This window comes from Ziziphus jujuba, chromosome 4 (assembly GCF_031755915.1).
Source record: "Ziziphus jujuba cultivar Dongzao chromosome 4, ASM3175591v1".
In the NCBI taxonomy this organism is placed as follows: domain Eukaryota; kingdom Viridiplantae; phylum Streptophyta; class Magnoliopsida; order Rosales; family Rhamnaceae; genus Ziziphus; species Ziziphus jujuba.
Genome location: NC_083382.1, coordinates 2,869,825 through 2,894,852, shown reverse-complemented (window position 1 = coordinate 2,894,852; position 25,028 = coordinate 2,869,825). Strand labels below are relative to the sequence as shown.

The 25,028-nt window shown below is 35.2% G+C and overlaps 3 protein-coding genes across 3 annotated transcripts; 1 reads left to right on the top strand and 2 right to left on the bottom strand.

The window, feature by feature from the left end:
• The first annotated feature begins 14,011 nt into the window (after window positions 1–14,011).
• Window positions 14,012–15,249, top strand: LOC125420338 (23 kDa jasmonate-induced protein-like). Its single transcript, XM_060816542.1, has 2 exons — window positions 14,012–14,516; window positions 14,724–15,249. Exons 1-2 carry the CDS (start codon window positions 14,079–14,081, stop codon window positions 14,928–14,930), a joined length of 645 nt encoding a protein of 214 aa, XP_060672525.1. The 5' UTR covers window positions 14,012–14,078; the 3' UTR covers window positions 14,931–15,249.
• Window positions 15,250–19,389: 4,140 nt separating this feature from the next.
• Window positions 19,390–24,713, bottom strand: LOC132799128 (uncharacterized). The gene is made up of 3 exons (XM_016024696.4): window positions 23,628–24,713; window positions 23,444–23,507; window positions 19,390–20,112 (listed from the first exon to the last, which is right to left on the bottom strand). The coding sequence occupies exons 1-2, from the start codon at window positions 24,038–24,040 to the stop codon at window positions 23,468–23,470; spliced, it is 453 nt and encodes a 150-aa protein (XP_015880182.3). The 5' UTR covers window positions 24,041–24,713; the 3' UTR covers window positions 19,390–20,112; window positions 23,444–23,467.
• Window positions 19,618–21,603, bottom strand: LOC132803428 (uncharacterized). Its single transcript, XM_060816441.1, has 2 exons — window positions 21,589–21,603; window positions 19,618–20,112 (listed from the first exon to the last, which is right to left on the bottom strand). The coding sequence occupies exons 1-2, from the start codon at window positions 21,601–21,603 to the stop codon at window positions 19,618–19,620; spliced, it is 510 nt and encodes a 169-aa protein (XP_060672424.1).
• Window positions 24,714–25,028: the final 315 nt, after the last annotated feature.

The window sequence follows — 25,028 nt, the reverse complement described above, 5'->3', positions numbered from 1 at the left end:
AGGGGCCGGAGACGTGACTAGGTACTCGTCGGAATTGGATTTTCCGGCGAGCCGCGGAGATCCACCGGAAACCATCGCCTCCGGCGGCGCGTCCGGTGGCTGATTGCTGAGATTTTCGGGGGTTTTGTAAGTTGAAGGGAGACGGTCTCAACGGGACCGGCGGTGACAAGAATGGAGGCCGGAATGAGGAGATCTCGGCAGTTGAAGAAATTGGCTTTGCGAAAAAAGCCCCTATCCGGGCGCGTCGCCTGTTGGTTGGCCATGAAAGTTTGGGGTTTGGCCGGAAATGGAGAGGTGCTCCTGTCTGGCCGGCGTGTGTGGCAAGATTCGGCCAGAAAATTTTGCAACTCCAGCGGCCGGTGGTTCTCTCTCTCACTCTCTCTCTCCCCTCTCTCTTTTTCTCTCTCCTCCCCCCTCTTTTCACACCGGTTTAAGGCCACTGTGGGTGGCATTGTTCACCCACGTGGACCTCTAAGATGTCGACATTTGGCGTCACTGTTCACGCACTATGCATAATTCGAAAATAGAATAAAATATTGCGGTAATTGGAAAACTTCGCAATACCATAACTTTCAAACTACATGTCCAAATCGGATGTGCCATTAGTCTACGGAGTCATATTGACGAGTACTTCACAACCATGCATGAGTTAAAGCTCAACTTGGCATGAACAAAAAGTCAACTCCAGCATCCCTTGGACAGTTTGGACCTCAACTTTTTTTGCTTATAACATTCACACTGTAGCTCCGTTTTCAATGTGCTACTAGTATATGAACTTGTGACAACGTGTACTTCATAACGGTACCTTGGTCAATGTGAAATTCCATTAGGAGCAAAAAGTCAACTTTTGACCCCTTCTTGGTCAACGACGGTCAAACCCGGTCAACCTTGGTCAAATTTGAGAAAATTTCCGGTGCGGGACGGGGTGTTACAATCTTCCCCCCTTATAAAAATTTCATCCTCGAAATTTTATACGTCACAGAAACGCATAAGAATATTGGCTGCGGATTTGTGCCTCGAGCTTTCATGTTGTTTTCTCGACTAGATTAATTCACCACGAGACTTTTAACTTGAGAACATAGTCTTATTGACCCATACGCATTCTTCATGACTTTAAAAATCTGTCTTAGTCGCTCCATGCATGACGGTCTTTGATGTCCTTTTGTAGCAACAATACGTGAATTACGCTGCATACCCATGTCTGCTTTCCCGAAAATACTAACTTGCATACCACAAAACCAATTCTTCCAATAACCTCGTAGAAACTAAGATAATGAGAACTTAGCTCTCTCAATCAACCAAAGCGTACGACTCTCTTTTATGGAGATAATTTCAAAAAAACTCAATCTCGGACTTCGAATTCAAGATCTTTTCCTTGCACGTCAGGTTAACTTTTTTGTCGATTTCTGAGCGGTCTTCAAACTCTCTCGGATGACCTTCACCTTATTCATAGTCATCCATAGGTGTTCGCATCCAATTCAGGTTGGTTATCGTATGGTGATTCTCCTCACCTACTTCACTCCAATATAGTAGGGTTCGACACTGCCTTTCATATAGAATCTCATACGAAGACATTTCGATGCTTGCCTTGTAGCTAATATTACAACGGACCTTATCAACAACAATTGCTTATTCCCACTTCATTCAATATTACATAATGCACGGTCTCAGCATAACTTCCGAAGTATAAATTCTGCACTTCACTTGTCCAATGACCTGTGGTGGAAGGCGATGCAGTAGTTAAGTCTCGCTCCAAGTGTATCTGTTAACCTTCATCATAGTCTTAAAGTAAAGCTCTAATCTCAATTAAACGTAATGGCGATTGATACTCTGTGTAGTCTCATGATACACTTTACGAACAGCTTGGCCGACTTGTCTCCGAGAGAACCACTCTCGTACCAGTAAAAGGTACGCTAACATTTCTACTTCCCGCTTCCACTTGTCGGCAGCTTACGTACCTTGATTCTAATTCGGCAACTTCCTCTATCGTGCTGATCCACCAATAATACTTAGTGAGCATTTGATATATCCTTATGCCTTTGGGGTGTATCACATACATTGAATCACGTGCTTCCTTTAGGATCTCCTTTTTGAACTCAAGGATATCCTACTTTGGACTCTCAGTTGGCGATACTTAACCCTTAAATCGCTCTTGGAAAAACCATAACATAAAACAAATAATAAATATATTTTTCAAATATACCATCAACATAAAATATATACAATTTATCAACCCAACTTAAATTTCCAAACTTCTTCAAAAATCAAAATATAATTTATGAAATGTACTAATTAAATCAATGAAATAATAACTAATAAGAAAATTATTTTAATTAGTGTAAAATACCTTAACTTGCGTAGGCAATTGTTAAAATTCCACATTGGAACAATAATAAAAACATGAATAAATGCATTTTAATAATCATTTTAAAATAAGTAAAATTAATCAATTAAATAATAAAAAAATATTTAAAACATGCATTTAAAATAAGAGTAACAATATAATAAAATTCGTTTTAAATCATCCAATCAATTTTAACAATAAAGCCATAGTAAAATGCACATTTAAAACATTAATTGAATAAATGATAAAAATACATTTTATGTAACCTCTGATAATCAAGGTGAGTTATAAAAACATGTCAAAATACATTTTAAATCACAATTTTAAATAAATAATAAAATCAATCTAAATGAAATTCATGCTAAAACATCGATTTAAATAAATAATAAAAACATGAATAGAATACCTTTAATTTCAAATATCACTTTGAAAAGCATTTAATTTTTAATAATAGATTGGAAAAATATCTTGACACCTTGAGGTTGATCGACACACATTCATACTCGGCAACGGGTATCGATTATGGGTGGTCACCTTGTTAAGTCGTTGGTAGCCGATACACACCCTTAGGCAATCATCCTTCTTCTCCATGAACGAAGCTGATGTCATTCACGATGATATGATTGATCTAGCGAAACCTTTATTCACCAAATCTTGCAGCTGAGCCTTTAAGTCCTTTAACTTTGATGGAGTCGCACGGTGTGGCGGTACTGAAATAGAGCGATATCTAAAGCCAATTTAATGGTGATTTGATATCTTTTTTACGGTCGTAATCCAGATAACTTGTGGGGAAAACGCTTTCGAATTGCTTCCTACTATGAGCAGTTCGAACGCTCACCATCTACTTGGGCATCAACCACATGGGTCAAATACCCTTGACAACCATTCTTCGATAGCTCTTTGGAGACGAGGATAAAAATTAACCACGGTAAAGGCCTCCTAACTCCTCCACGAAGCACCATTTCAGGTAAGCTGAATCACTTTAATTTTACTCCTTTATGGTAGCGGTCCATAAACATAAGATTCATAACTATTCAATCCATATCTAGGACCACTTCGAATCCCAAAAAGATTCACAGAATTGGATCTGCCCCATTACTTGACCTTCGATAAAGAAAAAGCAATCCTCGACCATTGACTAGGCCATAGGAATTCCCCGTTAGGATAGGTCATTCTCATTAACACCCTCGAAGATTAGAGTTATTTAAACTCGGGCAACGAATCTGCTTCGAGATAAAGGGAAGAAACACTTTAAGATGAGTAAAACGAGAGATTAGACACGGATGGGACGCACAACAATGCACAGTCCCTTAGGAATACTAGAACCTAGATCTCTGATACCAACTATCAGGACTCGTCCAAAATTCCTCACCGGGAATTCTAGACGAGCCCTGATCCCAGGGAAACCCTACCGAACCCTCCAATGGAAAATCCGACAGAACCTCCCCTAAGGGTTGGACTTACCACAAATTTCCTGCACTGAAAAAACACTTCTATATACATCCCCTTATTCCTCTCACATTACAACAATATAATTCCACAAATTTGCAGACTCCAAATGAATAACAATAAATCAGTGCATAATTAATAACTAAATATCCAATACAGTATACAGAGCATTATACAATAAATGTGGAATTAATACAATGTCAGATAAAGAAGCAATACAAGATGGAAAGGAAAAAGAAAAGAAATGCTTCTTGGACTTTCGGCAATGAACTGAGACGTCGAGTTCGTTCAGGACGATCAACGTCTCCCAACCTGGACCTAGGAGAATGAAAGTTACAAATATGAGATGCTAATCATCTCAGTGAGTGACCCTATCTACTGTACAATTATAATAGTAACGAAAATTATAGCACACTTGATTAATTAAAGATAAATAAATAAATAATTAATAATTAATTGGAAATAATATTTTCTCTCAAAACCCTCACTATTCACTATGTTGGAAAGGTTCCCCTTTTAAAACATTTTCGCAAAACCCGTTATTTGTATTCCCCAAAAACCAAGGAATCAATTAGTCAATAATTTTCCAATAAAACACGAAAATTCAAGGATCCAAAATTTATAATGAAACAAATAGAAATAAAAATAGCTAGTAACAATTACTAAATAATTAATAAATGTCATAAACAAATAATACAAAAATATTAATGAAACTTACATTAAGACAATTCAGGAAATAATAAAATAATTAGAATGAATTAATTAATTGAACAATTAAATAAATGAATAATTAAATCAAATTAAATCCTCCATTTGAAATAAATAATAAAAACAACATTAAATATCTTCTTAATTTGAATACAATTTCAAAATATTTATTTTGAAATCCAAGTTCTGAAAATCACTTGATGCACCCACTGTATACCAGTAGCGCCAACAGTACCCAGCGTCCCAAGGTACTGCCAGACAGGAAGTTAAAGAGAGAAACCGGCATACGGTCGCGTGGCATCCCACCGCGCCGCTGCAAACAGGCGTTCCGGCCATGGAAGGGCGGCCTACCCTCATCCGATGGCAACCACAGGACAATACCATAATCACCTGTGCGCTACTCACACCTATCTGCACACTCATCACATCCACCTACGCGCTAATCAAATCCATGTATAAAGAACACCAGTACGTGTATGGTGCAGCTAAAAAGCATAAAATCAATATATTTATTTTCAAATCTCAAAATCTTATAAATACTACCGGGTTTGTTCCATCCAATTAAACCTGTAAATTTTCCACAATTTCTTTATAAATCACCGTCATAAATTCATCGCATAAATACCATCAATTTCAAATTCATCAACTCTCAATTCCATCAATTTAAATATCCAAATCTTCCAATGGCATAAGATCAAGCCATTAATATTCCCAGCATAAATATTTTTAAAACATAATATTTTAAATCCATATTTTTCTCAAATTCTCAAAATCAATTTAAATCAGTAATATGGAAACCATATAAATTCCATATATAATTAATTCATATAGTTGTGCACAATATTTGAATAATAACCATAGCAATAATTAAAATAAATCAAACGACAATTTCTTTAAATTCCCAAATATACCAATATTTTTCTTTAAATCCTTTAAATCAATTTTTTTCCTCCAAAATAATATATAAGGCTCATAGAAATATTTAAATATATTTTCTCTTCATAAGCCCTTGATTGTACATGAAAATTCTTAGTAAAAATAATAATAATAACAATCCAGAATTTAAATCATAAATTCTTTGAATTTCTCCAATATTTAATCATGGCATCAAAATATATATATGTATGCATATAACCAAACATCCGAAATTTGACATTATAAAATAAATACCCAATTTTATAAAATTCCAACCACATACATATATTTTCCAAATATTCAAATATCTCCAAATAAATATAAATCATCACCTGAAAATAGTTTTTAAGGTGGGTCACTCACCTCGAGCACGCAATTAACCTAAGATCCTCCATGGGATCAATTCCACGATACACACGTGCTCCTAGAACAACAACATTACACATCTCAAATAAATTAATATTTTATTCGGGTAAATAATACCCGGTACCCGGGGGGTCTAACACAAACGTTAACCAAAATTTACAAGCAATATACCGAATTGAAGCTTGTGAGGTGGGGATTATGAATCTTGTCTTACTTTCCGGAGATCGGACCGATGGTGGCTGGAATCTCGCCGGTAAGCTCTCAGGTTTTAGAGCCTCGATTCTCCCAAACCATCGCGAATTGGAGGAAAAGGACCCCAGATTTGAGTTCAGGGGGTTAGAATTAGTGGGGAGGGGCCGAAGACATGACTGGGTACTCGCCGGAATTGGATTTTCCGGTGAGCCGCGGAGACCCACCGGAAACTGTCGCCTCCGGTGGCCGATGGCTAAGATTTTCAGGGGTTTTGTAGGTTGAAGGGAGACGGTCTCAACGGGACCAGCGGTGACAAGAATGGAGGCCGGAATGAGGAGATCTCGGAAGTTGAAAAAATCGGCACGGCCGCAGGAAAAAGCCCCGATCCAGAAGCGTCGCCTGTCGGTTGGCGGTGAAATTTTGGGGTTTGGCCGGAAATGGAGAGGCGCTCCTGCTTGGCCAGCACATGTGGCAAGATTCGGCCAGAAAAGTTTGCAACTCCGGCGGCCGGTGGTTCTCTCTCTCACTCTCTCTCTCCTCTCTCTCCCCTCTTTCTCTTTCTCTCTCCCCCCCCCCCTCTTTTCACACCGGTTTAAGACCACCGTGGGTGGCATTGTTCACCCATGTGGACCTCTAAGATGTCGACACGTGGTATCACTGTTCATGCACTGTGCATAATTCCAAAATAGAATAAAATATTGCGGTAATTGGAAAACTTCGCATGTCCATAACATTCAAACCACATGTCCAAATCGGACGTGCCGCTAATCTACGGACTCATATCGACGAGTACTTCACAACCATGCATGAGTCAAAGCTCAACTTTGCATGAACAAAAAGTCAACTCAGCACCCTTTGGACCTCAACTTGTTTTGCTCATAACTTTCAAACCGTAGCTCCGTTTTCAATGTGCTACTAGTCTATAAACTCGTGACAACGTGTACTTCATAACGGTACCTCAGTCAATGTGAAATTCCATTAGGAGCAAAAAGTCAATATTTAACCCCTTCTGGGTCAACGGCGGTCAAACCCGATCAACCTTGGTCAAATTTGAGAAAATTTCCGGTGTACTTCGGGATGGGGTGTTACAATATCTAATTGAAGATTTGCCAATATTGGGGTCAAAATTAAAAGATCAACATAATCAATTATGAAAAATTAATTAATTTCATAATTATTTCTATCAATTATTTTGCTTTATTAAGGTAGCTTAGGGGCCTGAAATGGCCATGGCCCCCCTAAGATTTTTGAAAATTTTAATTACATATATATAGTTTAATGTTTTAGAGAAAAATTTAGTTAATTCTTTAGAAAATAGAATTTTGCACGCCCCCCACACACAAAATAATAATAATAATAATAAGGTTAAGATAATCAAATTATAAGTTAATTATTTTTTTGATTTTAATAATTTAGGACTTTTAATGCAAATTTTGATATCGAAGTACATTTATACCATAACTATTTATAATTGGAAGGGTTTTTATTTTAATCTTTGGAAAAATTTCTAATACTTTTAGAGTATCGTACATCTGGATACTCTTTCAAATCATTTGTTGCCATATGCTTTATTTTTCCACATCAGATAATAGGTCATTTTCTTCAATATCAGCTTCTTTCTCCCAAATACTACTTAATCACAGCCTTTACTCTCTTTCATTTGCAATGAAAAGTTAGAATCCTCATGCAAATCCTTTTTCTTCTACACCGACTAACCATAAAAAGTGTGCCCAAAATAAGATTTGAAATCACCATCTCTCATAAATTTACAAAAGGCGGTAAGACTTGCTCTCTCTCTTCCACAAACAGATCTGGCACCACCACCTCTCATAATTTTTAAAAGGAGTTAAGACTTAGCTCTTTCTCTTCCACAAAATAGTGGAACATGACCCATCCATTCATCAATACCTGTTTGTCATATTTGTTCTCTAAGGATGTTTACTGTATTTTCTTAAAAGGAAATTCAATTTTTTAATTATTTAAACAAAGATCTAATACTATTAGTTTTTGAGATTTTTGAACTTCCATTTTTACATTATTCCGTTGACCTTTAGCCAAAAAACAAATAATAATAATAATAATAATAAAAGAAAAGAAAAAAATTTGTTTAATCTATAAGACTTTCATCTTGCTGTTATTGAAAGAAGTTTGCTCTCTGACTATTTCTTTTTTTTTTTAAATAAAAAAAGAGTAAGAGCACATTGAGATGATCTGGGTTGTGCATTTTTTATTTTGTGTATGGAAGAAGTAGGCGCGATAGAGAAAACTGATAGTAGGATTTCTATTGTTTTTCGATTCGATTTATAAGAAAATACGTTTGGTTGCAGAAGAGAGACAATTGGTTGCTAAATGAGAATGAGAGATGAGGGAACCATGTTTGGGAGAGAAATAGGTTGTAATTATAGAGAATGACCTGTTATCTATTGTGAAAAATAATCTACGAATCATTTGGAAGTGTATCCGGCTGTACAATACTCTAGGAGTACTAAAAAAAATTTCTATATTTTTTATTTGCAATATATAATATGAGGGTTACCTGATATTATCTAAAGGAATTTCATATTCTTTAATTGCATGATATTGATTATTCAATTTTGCTCCCAAAAAAATGATACCAATCTTTCAAAATATAATATATATATATATATATATATATATATATATATATATATATCATGATATTGATCGATTAGGAAACGATACTTTTAGGAATAATATATAATTGGAACCAAAAGATATCTCCATATAAGTTTTTTATTAAAGAAAACCAGAGAGAGAATAAAAAAGAAAACCAGAGAGAGAGAGAAGACCATCAATTTTTTTTTTTAAATTTCAATTAATATATATATATATATATATTTTGGTGGTAACATCGTTTTGTTTGCTCTTCATATGTTAACTATTTAATTTAGCATATAAAAAATGATAAATATTTTATATTACTTGTTTATATATAATTATTTATATAAATAGACATAATTTTATTCAGTAAAGTTTTTTTTCTATTTTTTTTAAATATCTTGGCCCCACATTGCTATTTTTCTAGCTCCACCCTGTTTTTTACATATTCGTGATTTCCTCAATTACACATTCTACACACCTTTAAATAAATTGTTTTCCAGTTTTTCTCTTGTTCAACTATATGTCTAAAAGAATCACCAAAAGAGAAGAAGAAGAAGAAGAAGAAGAAGAAGAAGAAAAAACTATATGTCTAACATTGTAATATGTATATTTAGTTATGTCTAATATTCTCCTAGGTTATCTTAGTATTTATAAGCATTAACTTTTTTAAATGAGTGATAGTATGACATGACTTTAAATATATAAGATTTTAAAGTTTGATATCATCTTAATTACTACTAATTCAAAAAACTTAACAATAACAGTTAGGAAATAAATTTGATATGTATATGTAGCTATATCTAATAATTTGTTTATAATTTTTTGCAGCTAGTTATGAATTTTATATTTAATTCTTTTAATTTTTTGTCTATTCTGTAGGCCTATACATTAAAGTTTTATTTCCACTAAACATGAAGATGCTTGGAATGGATGTCATGTTCACTTTCAACCGGATGATTAATTTCCTACTCACCAGTAATAATATTTTCGTGCATAGCTCATAAGGGCAACCTGACAGACCCATAAGGGCAAGGTGACCCCAGTCGACCCAAACCTTGAGGCCCTGGTCCATAAGTATCAAAACTTGGCCTCAAAGGCTCGAATTAAATTAGATAATATGACAATTTGATAGTAAATTAAATTTTAATTTTGCTGAGGGAGGAACGAGGTTGTACTATATTGGGTACAAAGCTGTAGTAGCCAATGTTCACAAAAAAGAAGCTCCGAGCCTCCTTGGAATTATACTCTTCGGAATCAATTTAGATGTTTTGTTCAATTCGGTGGGACTTGTTAATAAATAATTTTCTTTTAGCAATAAATCTGACTTTATTTATTTATTCTTTTTCCCAAGTAGTAATATATTTAATTGATGTTGAGGCCCATAATCTATGTTTTTATTTATTTATTTATTTTATTACAATACCAGTGAGAAAGGGATTTTTTATATAGGTATTAGATCTGAAGATACACTTCAGTGATACCACTGGACTAAGCCTGTAACTACACCATAATCTATGTTATTTAATCTTTTTTATATATGTTATCAAATATTCTTAATCCAAACCCGATAAAATAAAATGAAAAAAAAATAGAAAAAGAAGAAGAAGAAGATATCAAGCATTAGAAACCGTCGTCATTTATGTAAAATATATTATTCCACCTGCTCTTAAGCCCAACCTGGTAAACCCATAAGGGCAAGGCCACCCCAGTCGACCCAAACCTTGGGGCCATGGTCCATGGACATCAAACCAGGCCTTAGAGGTCCCAATTATATTATATAATATGACAATTTGTTAATTAATATATTAATTAATTTTGCTGAGGGAGGCACCAGGTTGCATTGTAGTCGGCAAAAAACAGCTTTAACAGCTAGTATTCGCAAAAAAGAAAATGGGGGGAAAATATCTTTTTATAGGCTTTTGGTATTGAGTTATTTTTGTGCCACAAAAATAATCATGCTTTACAATTTCTTAAGCAGAGACTAGTCTTTTTTTTTTCTTTTGTTTTCTTGGCCATGATTACAATATTTTCTAAATTAAGAAGGTGGAAGCAATGATTTGAACTCTCAGACTTCAAGTGTACAGATGGAAAAGATTTACCACTAAGCCAACCTTCCTTGTCATGATCTGAATGCTTATACACGTTTGAATTGGTGTAAACATCCCAATGACAGAAGCAATATTAATTCCCCACCAAACCGTTAAGCATTTAATTAATAGGCTTCTTGAAATGGAAGAAATTACTTCATATTTCTTTCACCATATAAGGAAATGGATGGTCGGTCCTTGTAAGAATAATGTTTTTACTTCAAGTAGTTCATGAGAGACCATGCATGACTCCGTGAGATTTATTTGTTTGTTCATAAAAGGCCAACTACAAATTAATTAATTTACACTTTTCCTTATCTATGAGCAAATTGTTAGCTTCTTGTTGCTTCTGAACATATATAAACATGTATAATTAATGTATATGTATCTGTTTGCAAGTTATTAACATAGATTTATCCTTGTTTATTTTATAGTTAGAACAAATCTTCAATAATTTGAGAATATCATATTTTCCCTCACAAGTATATATGGATTCAAGGTTTATCTGTAAAATGAATTAAGACCAATGAATAAAAAATTGGAGAGTGATAACCAAGGACAAAACTGTGTGACACTGCCATGGTAAATGTAGGCAAATATAAAGCATTGACAAACTATTTTATTGGCAAAGGTTATATGATATTCAATTCTATATCGTTTGGGTGTGGAAAGATAATGATTTAGAATGATTGGTTTCAGGATTTGAAAGAATTTTAAAGTTAAATGAATCTGGAACAAAAATATTATATTATCTAAAATACAATGGATAAATTAGAGATATCGATGGAGTAAAAAAATGAGACACAAATAAAAACAGGGCATTGCATTATCTATTTGTAACTAGAACCACTAAAAATTTTCAAATAATAATTTTCAATAAATTATTCTTCTCTGGCAATGAATAAATTAGAGATATTAATGGAGCAAAAATGTGAAACACGAATAAGAGCGAAGCATTGCATTATCTATTTATAAGTGGACCACTAAAAAATTTCAAATAATATTTTCAAATAAAACATTCTTCCCTGGCAAGGAGGTATCTAAAGATACAAAAGAAAACAAAATAGTAATTATAATAAATTCTTACAATTACTCTATACAAAATATTCATACAATCAAGCTATAGCCAACTAGTAATTTTTAACAGCTCATGCTAACACTTCCTTCCAAATTGATGAATAGATATCTATCTTGTCCGTCTTGTTAATTGGGTGAACGTAAAGTGGTCCTCTCGCATTAGGATGGACAAAAACAAAAATACAAAACGTGATTTATTTGCATAATGGTCCTCTAGCCTTGACCCTAAAATGGACAAAAGCTACCATGCAGAGCGGTCCATTTTTCAGTTTATTGATTTTAATTTTTTCCTGACGTTGTCGAATTTTGTTAAGTCATAAATGGATGAGCTTCCATGCCGATTGGTCCCCATAAAGTATGGACAAAACCAAAGCGAGAATATATATATATATATATATATTTTAGTGTGTATTATAACTTACAGACTTTTATTTATCTCTTAGCTGAGCAATATTTTGTGTACGATATAATTTATCCGTATATATATTATTTAAAAAAAAAAAAAAAACAGTTTTTGGAGATTTATAAGTTATTGAAACCCGTTCATGGGACACGAGTTTCATTAACTTTCAATTGTCGACAGAAACTAGGAGAAGGACGTAAGCAAATTACTGCTGAAAAACTAACAGCCACACAGTTATTATTATTAATATTTTCTTCTGACATGTATGAAGTTGGTCCCTACCTTTTTTTTAATTGGTCGGTCCAGTACACGTAGGGGTGGTCGGCTGGCTAGGAAAGCCAAAACAAAATGTCTAAAACACGGCTTGCACGCGGCAGAACGAGATTATTTAACATGTTATGTGTCCACCACGTGAGATTTATATCTATCTCTGTTCCAAACCGTCACATTATTAGAATATTTTCGATGGCTGTATCTATTACTGCGAAGTTTCTTGAAAAACAAGATTCAAAAAAAAAAAAATTATTTTTTTTTCATAAACAAAAGAAATTTCATAAAATATATGAAATAGTTAATAACCATATATAATGTTATATTGAAAAAAAATTAATTATATATTTATATCATTTTGATTTAAATAATATTAATTTTTATATCATATAGATATTCTTAAATATTATTAATGTAATACACATCATTAAAAGCTTCTTATAATTTTGATACTGTTAAAGAAAACAATCAGAGACCTCCCTCTTTAAGCTCTCAAATCAAATTACAATAAAGGAGAAACTAAATAATACAAAATTGATGCAAGCATCTTTGTGTCCATGGATCAAGCTCTCTTGAGATATTAAAACCAACATTTAAATTGGCATTTCCCTCTTAATATTAAATTTTAAACATACGATTTATAACTTTAGAAAAGCAACTACAAATTTCTTCATTATGCTATGATGGTTGCCAGAAGAAGCAGGGGTTCTTACCCAACCCAAATAGAAATAGATTGTGCTAATTTATAGGAAGGTCTGATTTCAACCGGTGACAATAATTGTTACAAACTTGTAACAACTTTAAAAAATATCAACTGCTTGAAGGATAATTTTATTAGATGTCATTTTATTTCTCATTCTTGTAATAAAGTAGCAGATTGCATTGCAAAGAGATCTCTAAGAGGTAACCTCTAAGTGAATTCAATTTGCTGCCTTTGCATCCGTCTAATTCTAGCTTTTAATGAATTTTTCTTTTCGACCAAAAGAGTGTCATGTCTAAACACCTTTGTCAAAGATGTAATAAGGAAAAAAAGATAGGCACCATATTAAAGATGACTCTTTATGTCTAGAGTTTAAAATTTGAATTTTTTCTTAAAAACAAATTTTTTTTTAAAGTTCATTCTTTCAAAAAAATATATATATAATAAAATGTATAATTATGTAAATATATAATAATTTTTATGCATAATACTATTGAAAAACAATTTTACAAACCACGTGTCCTATTGAATAATCTTTTTAAATTAAATATGAAAATAAAATATTTACAATCAATTCTTATTCTTACATTATTGGAGAGAGAAGAATCAAAGAATATTTTCTTTCCACAATGTCTAGCTACAGACAAACTGTCGTTTACATGATACAAAGTCCAGTTTCTTACTTAAACAAAAAACGAGAAGTCAAAGTTTCTTAGAGCTAACCCGTAGAGCTTAACCACTGCTTTTAACACATATATTTCCTAAAAAAAAATTCAACTTTGAGATAAATGAAATGACTAAACATAAATATTTCCACAATGAAAAATAAATAAATAAATAAATTGACTTAAAAAACACATGTACAGTTCTATTATAAAAAGGTGCTTCCTCACAAGCCATTGAACATATCAGCTAATTGCTTTACCAGTTTGATAAAATTAAATTATGGCAGGCAACGTATTTGGAAACCCCGTGACCGACGAGCTTGTGCAAGAACTTTATCCAGGCCAGAAAGTAACTCGCAAACTCAAAGCTCAAGTGGCTTTCCAATACATCAACGCCGGTGGTAAAGATGTGGATGCTAAAAACTTTGTCTATGGCCTTAAGGAACAGTATGGCAATGGAATCTCCGCAAAGTGCATGATTTACAATGCCACCGGAGACACTTTAACATATTCCGGCAAAAAAGACTGGCATGGCCATATCTATGAATCTCCATACCCTGCCAAGATTCAAAATGGGCAGTGGGGTGCTTTTCTCCATGTCCACCCTTCTTGGTTTGCCGGTTCGGAATCCGCCATCGTCTACCGCGGCTACAACGATAACGATGTCGTCTGTGACTGGATGCTCTCTTGGGGCATTCCTTATATTGGTGATAATCATGTAAGTAACAACAAACAAATTTCAATATTATTAAAATTGTTTTTTTTTTTTTTAAAAAAAAAAATTTATACTTACAAACAAATATGGATTTTTCATCCATGTTTGTGAATAGAGAATACGGTATAATATAGTAACTTGGCATCTGCTGATGAATTTTATTTTTCATATTTTTTTTTCTAAAAAATATTGTTTATGATTTGTGTGTAGGCTTATACTGAAATTCGTGAAGGTCACCATTATGAAACTGATCATTGGGACTATATTAAAGGTTTGTTGGAAAGTCAATCTACTCGGCATGAGGATACTTGGAATGGATGTCATTCGAATGTGACAATTGGTGAAGGCACTTCTCCTGAATTTGTGGGAATAATGACCTTGGAGGGTGTCACTACTAAGAAAAAGTCCCTTAAATAAATGGATAATCTTAATTTGCCAAAATTAAGTACTATTTTATGTACGTGTAAGAATAAGATCGCCGCAAATATGCTAGTGCAAGGCACGCAGTATTTATGATATATTTGTCACTGTGTTATGTAGTTTCTTTGTCGACGAAAACCAAAAAGACAAAAAAAAAAAAAAAAAAAAAAAAAAGGTGTGCTTGTACTTTTCTTTTTGTTTTTTTTTTTGGGAAGAATTATGTTGTACTTTATCAAGTGGATGATTTCCACTCCAATAAGATTAATGTTTGCCTTACCAAAAAAATAAACCTGATAAGGTTAATGCTTCGTGCCTACCGATGTGGTCTATCTTCAATTTCCAAGTTTTTTTGTATTTCTATTTTGTTAATTATAAGTAAACGAAGAAAACTATTTTGTATTTTGGTAAATACAGGAATCTCTCAAAGTGTTTTTGTATTTTTGGTAAATATTTTCTTTTTTTATATTTATTTTTGGGCTATCTTAATTATTTCTTTTTTTCTGGTAAAAATTAGACTATCTTAATTATAAGTTTTCAAATTCAGAAAGAAGAAAAAGTGGGGAAATGTTGGCCGTGGTTTTTTGGTAAATAAACACCACCAGGGGATGTATAGAGTTATTTATGCATTGCAAAAAAAATTTACCCTTGTACTATTTTTTTGGATTGCGAGGACTAGATTTTCCAACATTAACTGAGACCTATACATGACAATCCCACATGAATCTCATCAGTTTGTGGTCTGTAAGAGAAGGAAGTGCAACTTTGGAGAATAGGTAGATGTTTTTAAAAAGTTAGGCTATTGGCATTTGCTGGGGCCGATTAAACATCTATTTCATACACTGGAAGTACCGTCATATCCATCAAATCAATATCCATATTTTGCAAAGCCAACCCATTCTTCCTCCAGTACTTTCAATTGCCATTTTCCTCCCTTTTCCCTATTTGGCTATCTCAAACGCCATGAATATTTGACTCCAATTTTGGGAAAAAATTCAGTTAAGAGCACCATACTCCCTCTCACATGCATGTGGGACAAATTTTTGGCGTCTTATGTAAGACGCAAGCTAAAATTAGGAAATTTTTAGAATTTGTAGAGTTTTTTTTTTAAATCTTTTTTAATGGTTGAATGCATGCAAAATTAGTTGGAAACTATGGGGGTTTAGAAATAGGATTTAAAGTTTGAAACGTGGGAAAAAAATAAACATAATAACAAAAAAATAAAAATGGAAACCTATCAAGTGGATGGTTTTCCCCTTTCAATAAGGACACTATTTTCCCAAATTTTTTCTTTTATGATTTTTAAATATATCAGTTCAACTTAGTTGTAACACCCCGCCCCAAAGTACAATGGAAATTTTCCAACTTTGACCGTTGACCGTTGACTTTGATCGTTGACCGAAGGGGTCAAAAGTTGACTTTTTAACTCGGATGGAATTCTAGATTGACTGAGGTACCGTTACGAAGTACACGTTGGCACGAGTTCGTAGACTAGTAGCACGTTGAAAACGGAGCTACGGTTTGAAAGTTATGAGCAAAACAAGTTGAGGTCCAAACTGTCCAAGGAGTGTCGGAGTTGACTTTTTATTCATACAAAGTTGAGCTTTGAATCATGTATGGTTGTAACGTTCTCGTCGATACGAGTCCATAGACTAGCGGCACGTCCGATTTGGACATGTGGTTTGAAAGTTATGGACCTGTAAAGTTTTTCAAATACTGTATTATTTTAATATTATTTTTAAACGCGTAACGATGTACCACGTGTGACTTAATAAATGTGACCATGTGTCACCATGGTGAGATGTCACATGTGAAACATGTTTAATATCATATTATTTTATTATTATTTCATGTAATAATATTGTTTTTTTAATATTGTTTAATTATTTTTAATTTATTTCTTTTTATTTCTTTTTCTTTCTTTTTCTTTTCTTTTTTCTTTTTTTTCTTTTCCCCCACGTGGGAAAAAAGGCCATGGGGCCTGTTCTTCTTCTTCTTCTTTCTTCCTTCCCATCGGCCGTCTCTCTCTCTCCCATGTTCATCTTTCTCCGGCCACCACAAGCCACACATGCCGGCCACCGTCCAAGACCACACGCCAGCTAGCTCACCAGCCAAATTTGGCTGCCGGCTGGCCGACGATGCGTCCAGATCAGGCCGGTGAAGTCGGCGGCGACGAGTTGAATTTCCGGCCCAGTCCAAATTGCCACCCCTTTCCCCCTATTTTGGGTCCTCTGAGTTCAATTATGGTCTCCAATCGTTTAAATTCGAAGTGGTTTGTGAGATGCGAAGGAATTAAGACCGGCCGAAGCTTTCCGGCCACCATCGGCGGAATTGGGGTCGATGGAGATTGGTAATGCGATCCTCGTTCCACAAGCTTCGATTCGGTATATTATTCAACAATTTTGCCTAACGTTTGTGTTTGACCCCCCGGGGTACCGGGTATTATTTACCCGAATAAAATATTAATTTATTTAACTGTGTGTAAATTGTGTTCTAGGAGCACGGGTGAGTCGTGGAATTGATCCCATGGTGGATCATGGTTTAATTGCGTGCTACAGGTGAGTGACCCACCTTGAAAACTATTTTGGGCAATTAATTATATTTATGTTGTGTTAATTTGATATCTGAAATTTATACTCATGTGGTGTATTTTAAATATAATCGGAAAAAAAAATTATTTTATATATATATTTACCCATTGGTGCTAAACGGAAATTTGGGATCATTAAGAAATTCCCGATTATTATTTTATTGTGATTTAATTGTATTTATTACACATGAGCAAGGTATTTTCATAAATTAATTGTGTCTGGATTTTGTTATTATTTTTGGGCATAATTGGTTTAAATATTTTGTGAAAATATTTGTTTAATTTGGTGGTTTAATTTTATAATTATGCCCTTGGTATATTATTTGTTGGACCTCGTGTTGCGAGAAAAATTATTTTTATCGTTATCAATGTTTTCGTACCGGGTTTGTTAAAGGAAAATATGTGGGATGGTAAATGTGAAAATTGGTATATTTCCTACGGTAATTTTGGAAAACGGTACGGTTATAATTAATTTAGTAATTATTTTAGACGCACTCATACAGTATTGGTGTTCTGGTGTATATGTGGTTTAGCGCGCAAGTTATTATGTCTCCCGTGAGTTGCCATTAGACCGAGGGTAGGCAAATCTTATATATTGCGCATTAGCCGCCCCCCTCCTTGGCCAGGATGACAGTTTCAGCAGCGGTACTGTCGGGACGCCGAAGTGCCGTATGCAAGTTTCTCTCTTTAATCTCCTACCAGTCGGTGCTCGGGACGCTGGGTATCGGAGGGCATCACTGGTATATGGTGTGGTGCGTCAAGTATAAATTTTCGGATAAAGAAATTTCAAACCCCAAAGTATTCAAAATTATTTATTATATTTTATTACATTTTATTTATATTTGGGGTATTTATCTCTTGTTTATTAAATTAATTGATCCCTTGGTTTTCGAGAAGTACGAATATCGGGTTTTGTGAAAATGTTTTAAAAGAGGAACATTTCCAACGGAGTGAATAGTGAGGGTTTTGAGAGAAAATATTACTTCAATTGTTTATTATTTATTATCTATCTAATTGTTGGTATTAATTAAATTCCTTTATTCGTTATATGATAAATATTAAAGGTGTTCAGTAGATAGGGTCACTCACTGAGATGATTAGCATCTCACGTTTTTAAATTTCGTTCCCCTAGGTCCAAGTTGGGAGACGTTGATCGTCCGGGGCGAGCCCAACGTCTCAGTTCGTTGCCGAAAGTCCAAGAAGTATTTCTTCCCTTTTTCCTCTTCATCTGTATTACTTCTTTATCTGTCATTGTATTAATTCCACATTCATTTGTATAATGCTCTGTACACTGTATTGGACGTGTAGTTATTAATTATGCATTGAGTTACTGTTATTCTTTGAAGTGCTGTAAATTTGTGGAATCAATTTGTAGTAACGTGGGAGGAATAAGAGGATGTTTATAGAAGTGTGTTTTCAGTGCAGGAAATTTTTGGTTAGTCTTACCCTTAGGGAAGGTGCTGCCGGATTTTCCATTGGAAGGTTCGGTGGTATTTCCCTGGGATCAGGGCTTATCTAGGGTTCCAGTGAGGAATTTTGGACAGGTCCTGACATTAGTTGGTTTTCTCATTAAGTATTCTATTATAAGTTGTTGAATTGCTTCAATGGTTGAAAGATAAAAATAAAAAAGTTAATCTAATAAAATGACATATTAAAAATTTTTATTTGAAAAAATGGAACCTATAAAAGCCCTGGTTTTGTCTAAATTTATTGGACATTCTTATTGAATTTATTATGGCATTATTCATTTAGAATTAATGAGTCTCAAATAGTATTACATGTATAAATAAAATGTTCATATGATTAATACTTTATTACAATAATAATAATAATGCATATATAGAAAAATAAATAAATTGGCAACTGTAGTTACTCAAACGTAAATTATTTTATTGGTGCAATTCAAAACAATACATAAGCAAGATACCAAACATTATCCATAGATGAAATTATTAATTCCTTGTATTAAGGATGGTTTAATATTTTTTTTTGGTAAATAAGGATGGTCTAGTAGACTATTATTTTTATTTTTATTTTTATTTTTATTTTTATTGGACATGCACCGAGCTTAGATTATTTATTTGATATGGTAGAAGTCTAGGCAATAAGTCTGGCCAACTCTTTGCCATCAGGCATAGTAGCTGCATAGAAGAGTTGGTCTTGATTAGGCAGAGGATCAGACCCTCCTGAGCCGAAAATTGCATCGAAAACAGCGCCAGCAATTTGACCAACAATAAAACCTGCCGCAAAGCCAACCACAAATCCAACCCCTGTAACGAACAGAGCAGATGCCTCTGCAACCTCTAATGTCACCATGGCAGCTGAAACTCTATCTCCCAATAATGCCCCTCCTTTGTTAGCTGCTATCACAATTGCATCACCTGTCACTGCTTTGATTGGGTGCTCAGCCGTAAATACATCCCAAGTTATGACTGCTGCATTCCTCAGCAGCACTGCTTTTCCAAAAGCATCCTCAATGGTTATATCTTTCAATTGATTGCTTCGAAAACTTCCTGGCACAGAAATTGCCTTTAGAACTTTATGATTGAGTACTTTTCCCCGACCTGAAGCCTCTATTATTGAATCATACACCTACATGCATATAATTAAACAAATATTATAAAAATATCTCTATATAATAATGAAGGGTTATTAATTTGGACTTTTTTTTTATTAATTTGGACATTTGCATGTATATACGTATATATTTATAAATCCAATTAAAATCATGCATGTTTGATCTCTTTGGAATTTTTTTTTTCAATTTAATGCAAAACACAATAATATTTTAAGTTGTAAATTTAAATTATCAATTGATATTTTTTCAAAAATTATAATATATTCTAAACTAAAAGAGAGAAAATGTCAGGACCCGTCCAGAATTCCTCCCCGGAACCCTAGACAAGCCCTGATCCCATGGAAACCCTACCGGACCCTCCAATGGAAAATCAGGCAGAACCTTCCCTAAGGAATGGACTTACCACAAACACCTGCACTGAAAACACACTTCGATACTCATCCCCTTATTCCTCCCTCAAACTACAAATTGTTCCACAAATTTCAGCACTTCTCAACAATAACAACAACCCAGTGCATAAATAAAACATAAGTGTCCCAATAGTATACAGAGCTTTAAGAAGTGCTAATCAACAGAAATACAACAAGGATGAAATAAATAATACACTGAAATGAAAGAGTACAAAGGTACTTCTCGAAACACGATAGCAGCGGAAAATTTGTTCGCTCCGGAAGAACGTCTACCACCACTTGTACCTAAGGGAACGGAACTTAAAAACGTGAGATGCTAATTATCTCAATGAGTGACCCTAACTACTGAACACTTTTAATGATAATAATAATAATAATAATAACAATTAAGGGAATTGAATAAATACCAACAATTAATAAATAATAACTGTTGGAAACAATAATTTCCCTCAAACTCTCACCAATCACTCCGTTTGAAATGTTTACTTTTTAAAACAATTTCACAAAACCCGATGTACATACTTCCCGAAAACCAAGGGATTAAACCATTTGATAAACAATAAATAAATAAATACATACCCCAATATATAATTAAAATGTAATAAATTATAGTAAATAATTTTTGAACACCTTTGGGGTTTTAAACTTTATTTGAAAACTACACTTGACAAATACACTTGACGATTACACTTGACGATTACACTTGACGCACCACACCATATACCAGTGATGCCCTCCGATACCCAGCGTCCTGAGCACCGACAGGCTGGCGGGGGTTAAAGAGAGAAACTTGCAAACGGCACTTTGGCGTCCCGACAGTACCGCTGCTGAAACCATCATCCCGGCCAAGGAGGGGGGCGGCTGTGCGCAATAACAAACTTGCCTGCCCACGGTCCAATGGCAACTCACGGGTGAAATAATAATACTTGCGCGCTGAACCACATATACATATACCAGAACACCAATACTGTGTGAATACATCTAAAATAATTATTAAACCAACCGTACCGTTTTCCAAAACTACCGTGGGAAATACATTAAATTCTCACACTTACCATCCCACATACTTTTATTTAATACATCGGTACGAACCATTGATAACAAACAAACCACAACTTTATCGAAATATGAGATGCAACCATAAAAATACCGCGGGCATAATTTATAAAATTTAAACAAATATTTTCGTAAAATATTTAACCCAATTATACCCGAAAAATAATACTTAAAACCACGTACAAATACTACCGAAATACACTTTGCTCATGCATGATAAATAAATTAAACCACAATAAAATTCATAATTAAATCGCACCACATGAGCATAATTTAAATACCAATTAAACATAATTAAATGCCCAAAATAATTTTTGAAGGTGGGTCACTCATCTTAAGCGCGTAAATCAACTAAGATCCTCCGCAGGATCAACTCCACCACTCGTATGCGCACCTAAACAACCACAGTGTACCAACCAAAAATATTAATATTTTATTCGGGTAATTCCCAAATGGATACCCGGGGAGCGAACACCAAACGATATCTAAAAGTTACGAGTTATATACCGAATCGAAGCTCGAGTGACGAGGATCATGGATTCGGTCTTACTTTCCGGTGATCAGACCCGACGGGGTTGGAATCTCGTCGGAAAGCTTTCGGGTTTCGACTTTGCAATTCTCCCAAACCTTCACGAATTGGTGGAAACGAATACTGGATTCGGGTTCAGGAGATCGAACACAGTGGACAGGAGCCGGCGGTGGGACTGGGTACTCGCCGGAACAGTAACTTCCGGCGAGCCGCCGAGGTCACCAGCAACCGTCGCCGGCGGCGGCGCGTGCGGTGGCCGTTGGCTGAGATTTTTTGCAGATTTGTAGATCGAGGGGAGAGCAATCCAACGGGACCGGTGGTGAGGCAAACGGAAGCCGGACGGCGGAGAAATCACGGTTTGAAGAATTCCGGCCCCTCGCCGGAAAAAGCTCCGATCCCAGCGCGTCGGTGGTCCGGTGGCCGTGAAATTTGGTGGGTCGGTCGGACTTGAGGAGGTGATGAAGGCTAGCTGGCGCGTGTGGCCGAAAAATGGCCGGAAATGGGTCAATCAGCGGTGGCCGGTGGTGGAGGGAAAAAGTCACCGCCGATCTTCGCCGCCTCGATCCAGGCACGTCCGGCGGCCAATGGCCGTGAAATTTTGAGGTTTTGCCAAAAATGGGGAGGGGAATCTTGCTGGCCGGCGCGTGTACAGTAGATCGGATTCTCTCTCTTTTTCTCTCTCCTCTCTCTCTTTCTCTCTCTTCCCCTAGATTTTTGTCAAATAAAAGCCACTGTGTGACACTGTTCATCCACGTGGACCAATCAGGTGACGACACATGGCATTTCACTGCTTATCAACTCAAAAACATTAAAATATTACGGTATCCGGCAAACTTCACGCGTCCATAACTTTTTCACCCGATGTCCGTTTTAAGCGTGCCGCTAGTCTGTGAACTTGTATCGACGAGCACTTCACAACCATGCATGAGTCAAAGCTCATTTCCCATAAATAAAAAGTCAACTCCGGCACCCCTTGGACAGTTTGGACCTCAACTTGTTTTGCTCATAACTTTCAAACCGTAGCTCCGTTTTCGATGTGCTACTAGACTACAAACTCGGGGCATCATGCACTTCGCCACGGTACCTTGGTCAACTGGAAATTCCAACTGGAACAAAAAGTCAACTTTTGACCCGCTCGATCAACGTGCACGATTTCCGATGCGATTTGGGACGGGGTGTTACAGAAAGTAATTCCATCTAAAACTAATGGAACCATTCAGAATCTGAGTGTATTGTAAATACTTTTATCAATACTCAATATCATATATATATATATATTTATGTTATCTTGTCGATCCGTTATACATTCTATTTTAGATGCAAAATCTATTTGGTTAGTTAATTAATTACCAATATCTTCTGTTCATCTGTCAGCTACTCAAATTGTCCAGAAAACCCAAGATTTGCCTGATACCTGCATATATCCATCCATGTACTTAATAAAGTTAGGGTGTATATATATATATATGTATGTATATAATAGATATTGGAATATCATATGATAAAAAGAGATCATGCAGTATGGGCCATATACCTTCGGACCAAGGTAGGGAAGTCGATGCCGCTGTCCTTGAGACGTCTAGAGAAATCTTCAGAAGCACGGGTATTTGCAATCATCTTGGTGTAGTTGGTAATAGCCTCGTTGAACTTCTCAATTTTCTTGGTGAGAGCCGTAACATCGGCGGAATTGGAAGTGTCCAGATCATCCAATTCTTTGATAAGGTTTTGGAGATGGGGGGCGATTTTGTCAAGGTTGTCCCTTCGAACAGTGTAGTTGTTGAAGATCTGCAGCGCATTGTTGAGACATGTCTCGATGTAAGCAAAGATGAGAGAAGCAATAGGACGGCGAACGGCGTCGCTCGCATACTTGGTCACTGCTGCATCACTTGCATCTAGAATGCTCCCAACGGAATGAAGATTGAAGCTGGAGATTCGGAGATAAACCATTTCTTCGGTTGTTGAAGCAAATTGGATGTCCGCTAAGTTTGTTCATTCAATGAGATGAATTCGTTCGGCAAGCACTCGGAGCTTTGCAGCGGGGAGGAAAATAATGTCGGAAGCCATGGATCTACTAGTAGTAAAATTGAGAGAGAGAGAGAGAGAGAGAGAGATATATATATGGATAAAGATGAATGCTTTTTGATTTTGTTCTAACTAGCTTGGACATTGCACGGCTAGCTGAGCAATATTTAAAGATGAAGCAGTACTGATACTGATTTCCATTTGCAACACAGATTTTTCTTCTTTCTTTTTTTTTTTTTAAGCCTTAACAATATTATTTTAAGACATTTATGTCAGGACCCGTCCAGAATTCCTTCCCCGGAACCCTAGACAGCCCTGATCCCAGGGAAACCCTACCGAACTCTCCAACGGAAAATCCGGCAGAGCCTCCCCTAAGGGATTTACTTACCACAAACTACCTGCACTGAAAACACACTTCTAAAAATATCCCCTTATTCCTCCCACAATACTACAAATTGATTCCACAAATTTTTGCAGCACTTCAAAATAAATACAGTAATCCAGTGCATAATAAATACAACAAGAATGAAAGAAATATTACAACTGCAATAAAAGAAAAACAGGGTACAGCACGACCTAAAACAGTGAGGAAGATCAAGTCCGCTCCGAGTGAACACCGACAACCTGGTACCTAGAGGAACGGAATTTAAGAGTGTGAGATGCTAATCATCTCAGTGAGATGCTAATCATCTCAGTGAGCGACCCTACTACTATACCATATAATATCACAGTAATAAGTATAAATAATAATTATTTGGAAATAATAATATTTTCTCTCAAAACCCTTACAATTCTCTCAGTTGGAAAGGTTCCCCTTTTAAAACAATTTCACAAAAACCCTTTATCCATATGCCCCGAAAACCAAGACATCAATTAAATACCAGAAGCGGTAACAATTATATTTTTAATTCCA

Excerpts from the sequence above, each read along its gene's own strand:
- LOC125420338 (XM_060816542.1), top strand. The coding sequence starts at position 14,079 with ATGGCAGGCAACGTATTTGGAAACCCCGTGACCGACGAGCTTGTGCAA. Across the intron at positions 14,517-14,723 it reads CTTATATTGGTGATAATCAT|GCTTATACTGAAATTCGTGA; the intron begins GTAAGTAACAAC and ends ATTTGTGTGTAG.
- LOC132799128 (XM_016024696.4), bottom strand. The coding sequence starts at position 24,040 with ATGGTTTATCTCCGAATCTCCAGCTTCAATCTTCATTCCGTTGGGAGC. Across the intron at positions 23,508-23,627 it reads TTCCCTACCTTGGTCCGAAG|GTATCAGGCAAATCTTGGGT; the intron begins GTATATGGCCCA and ends GGATATATGCAG.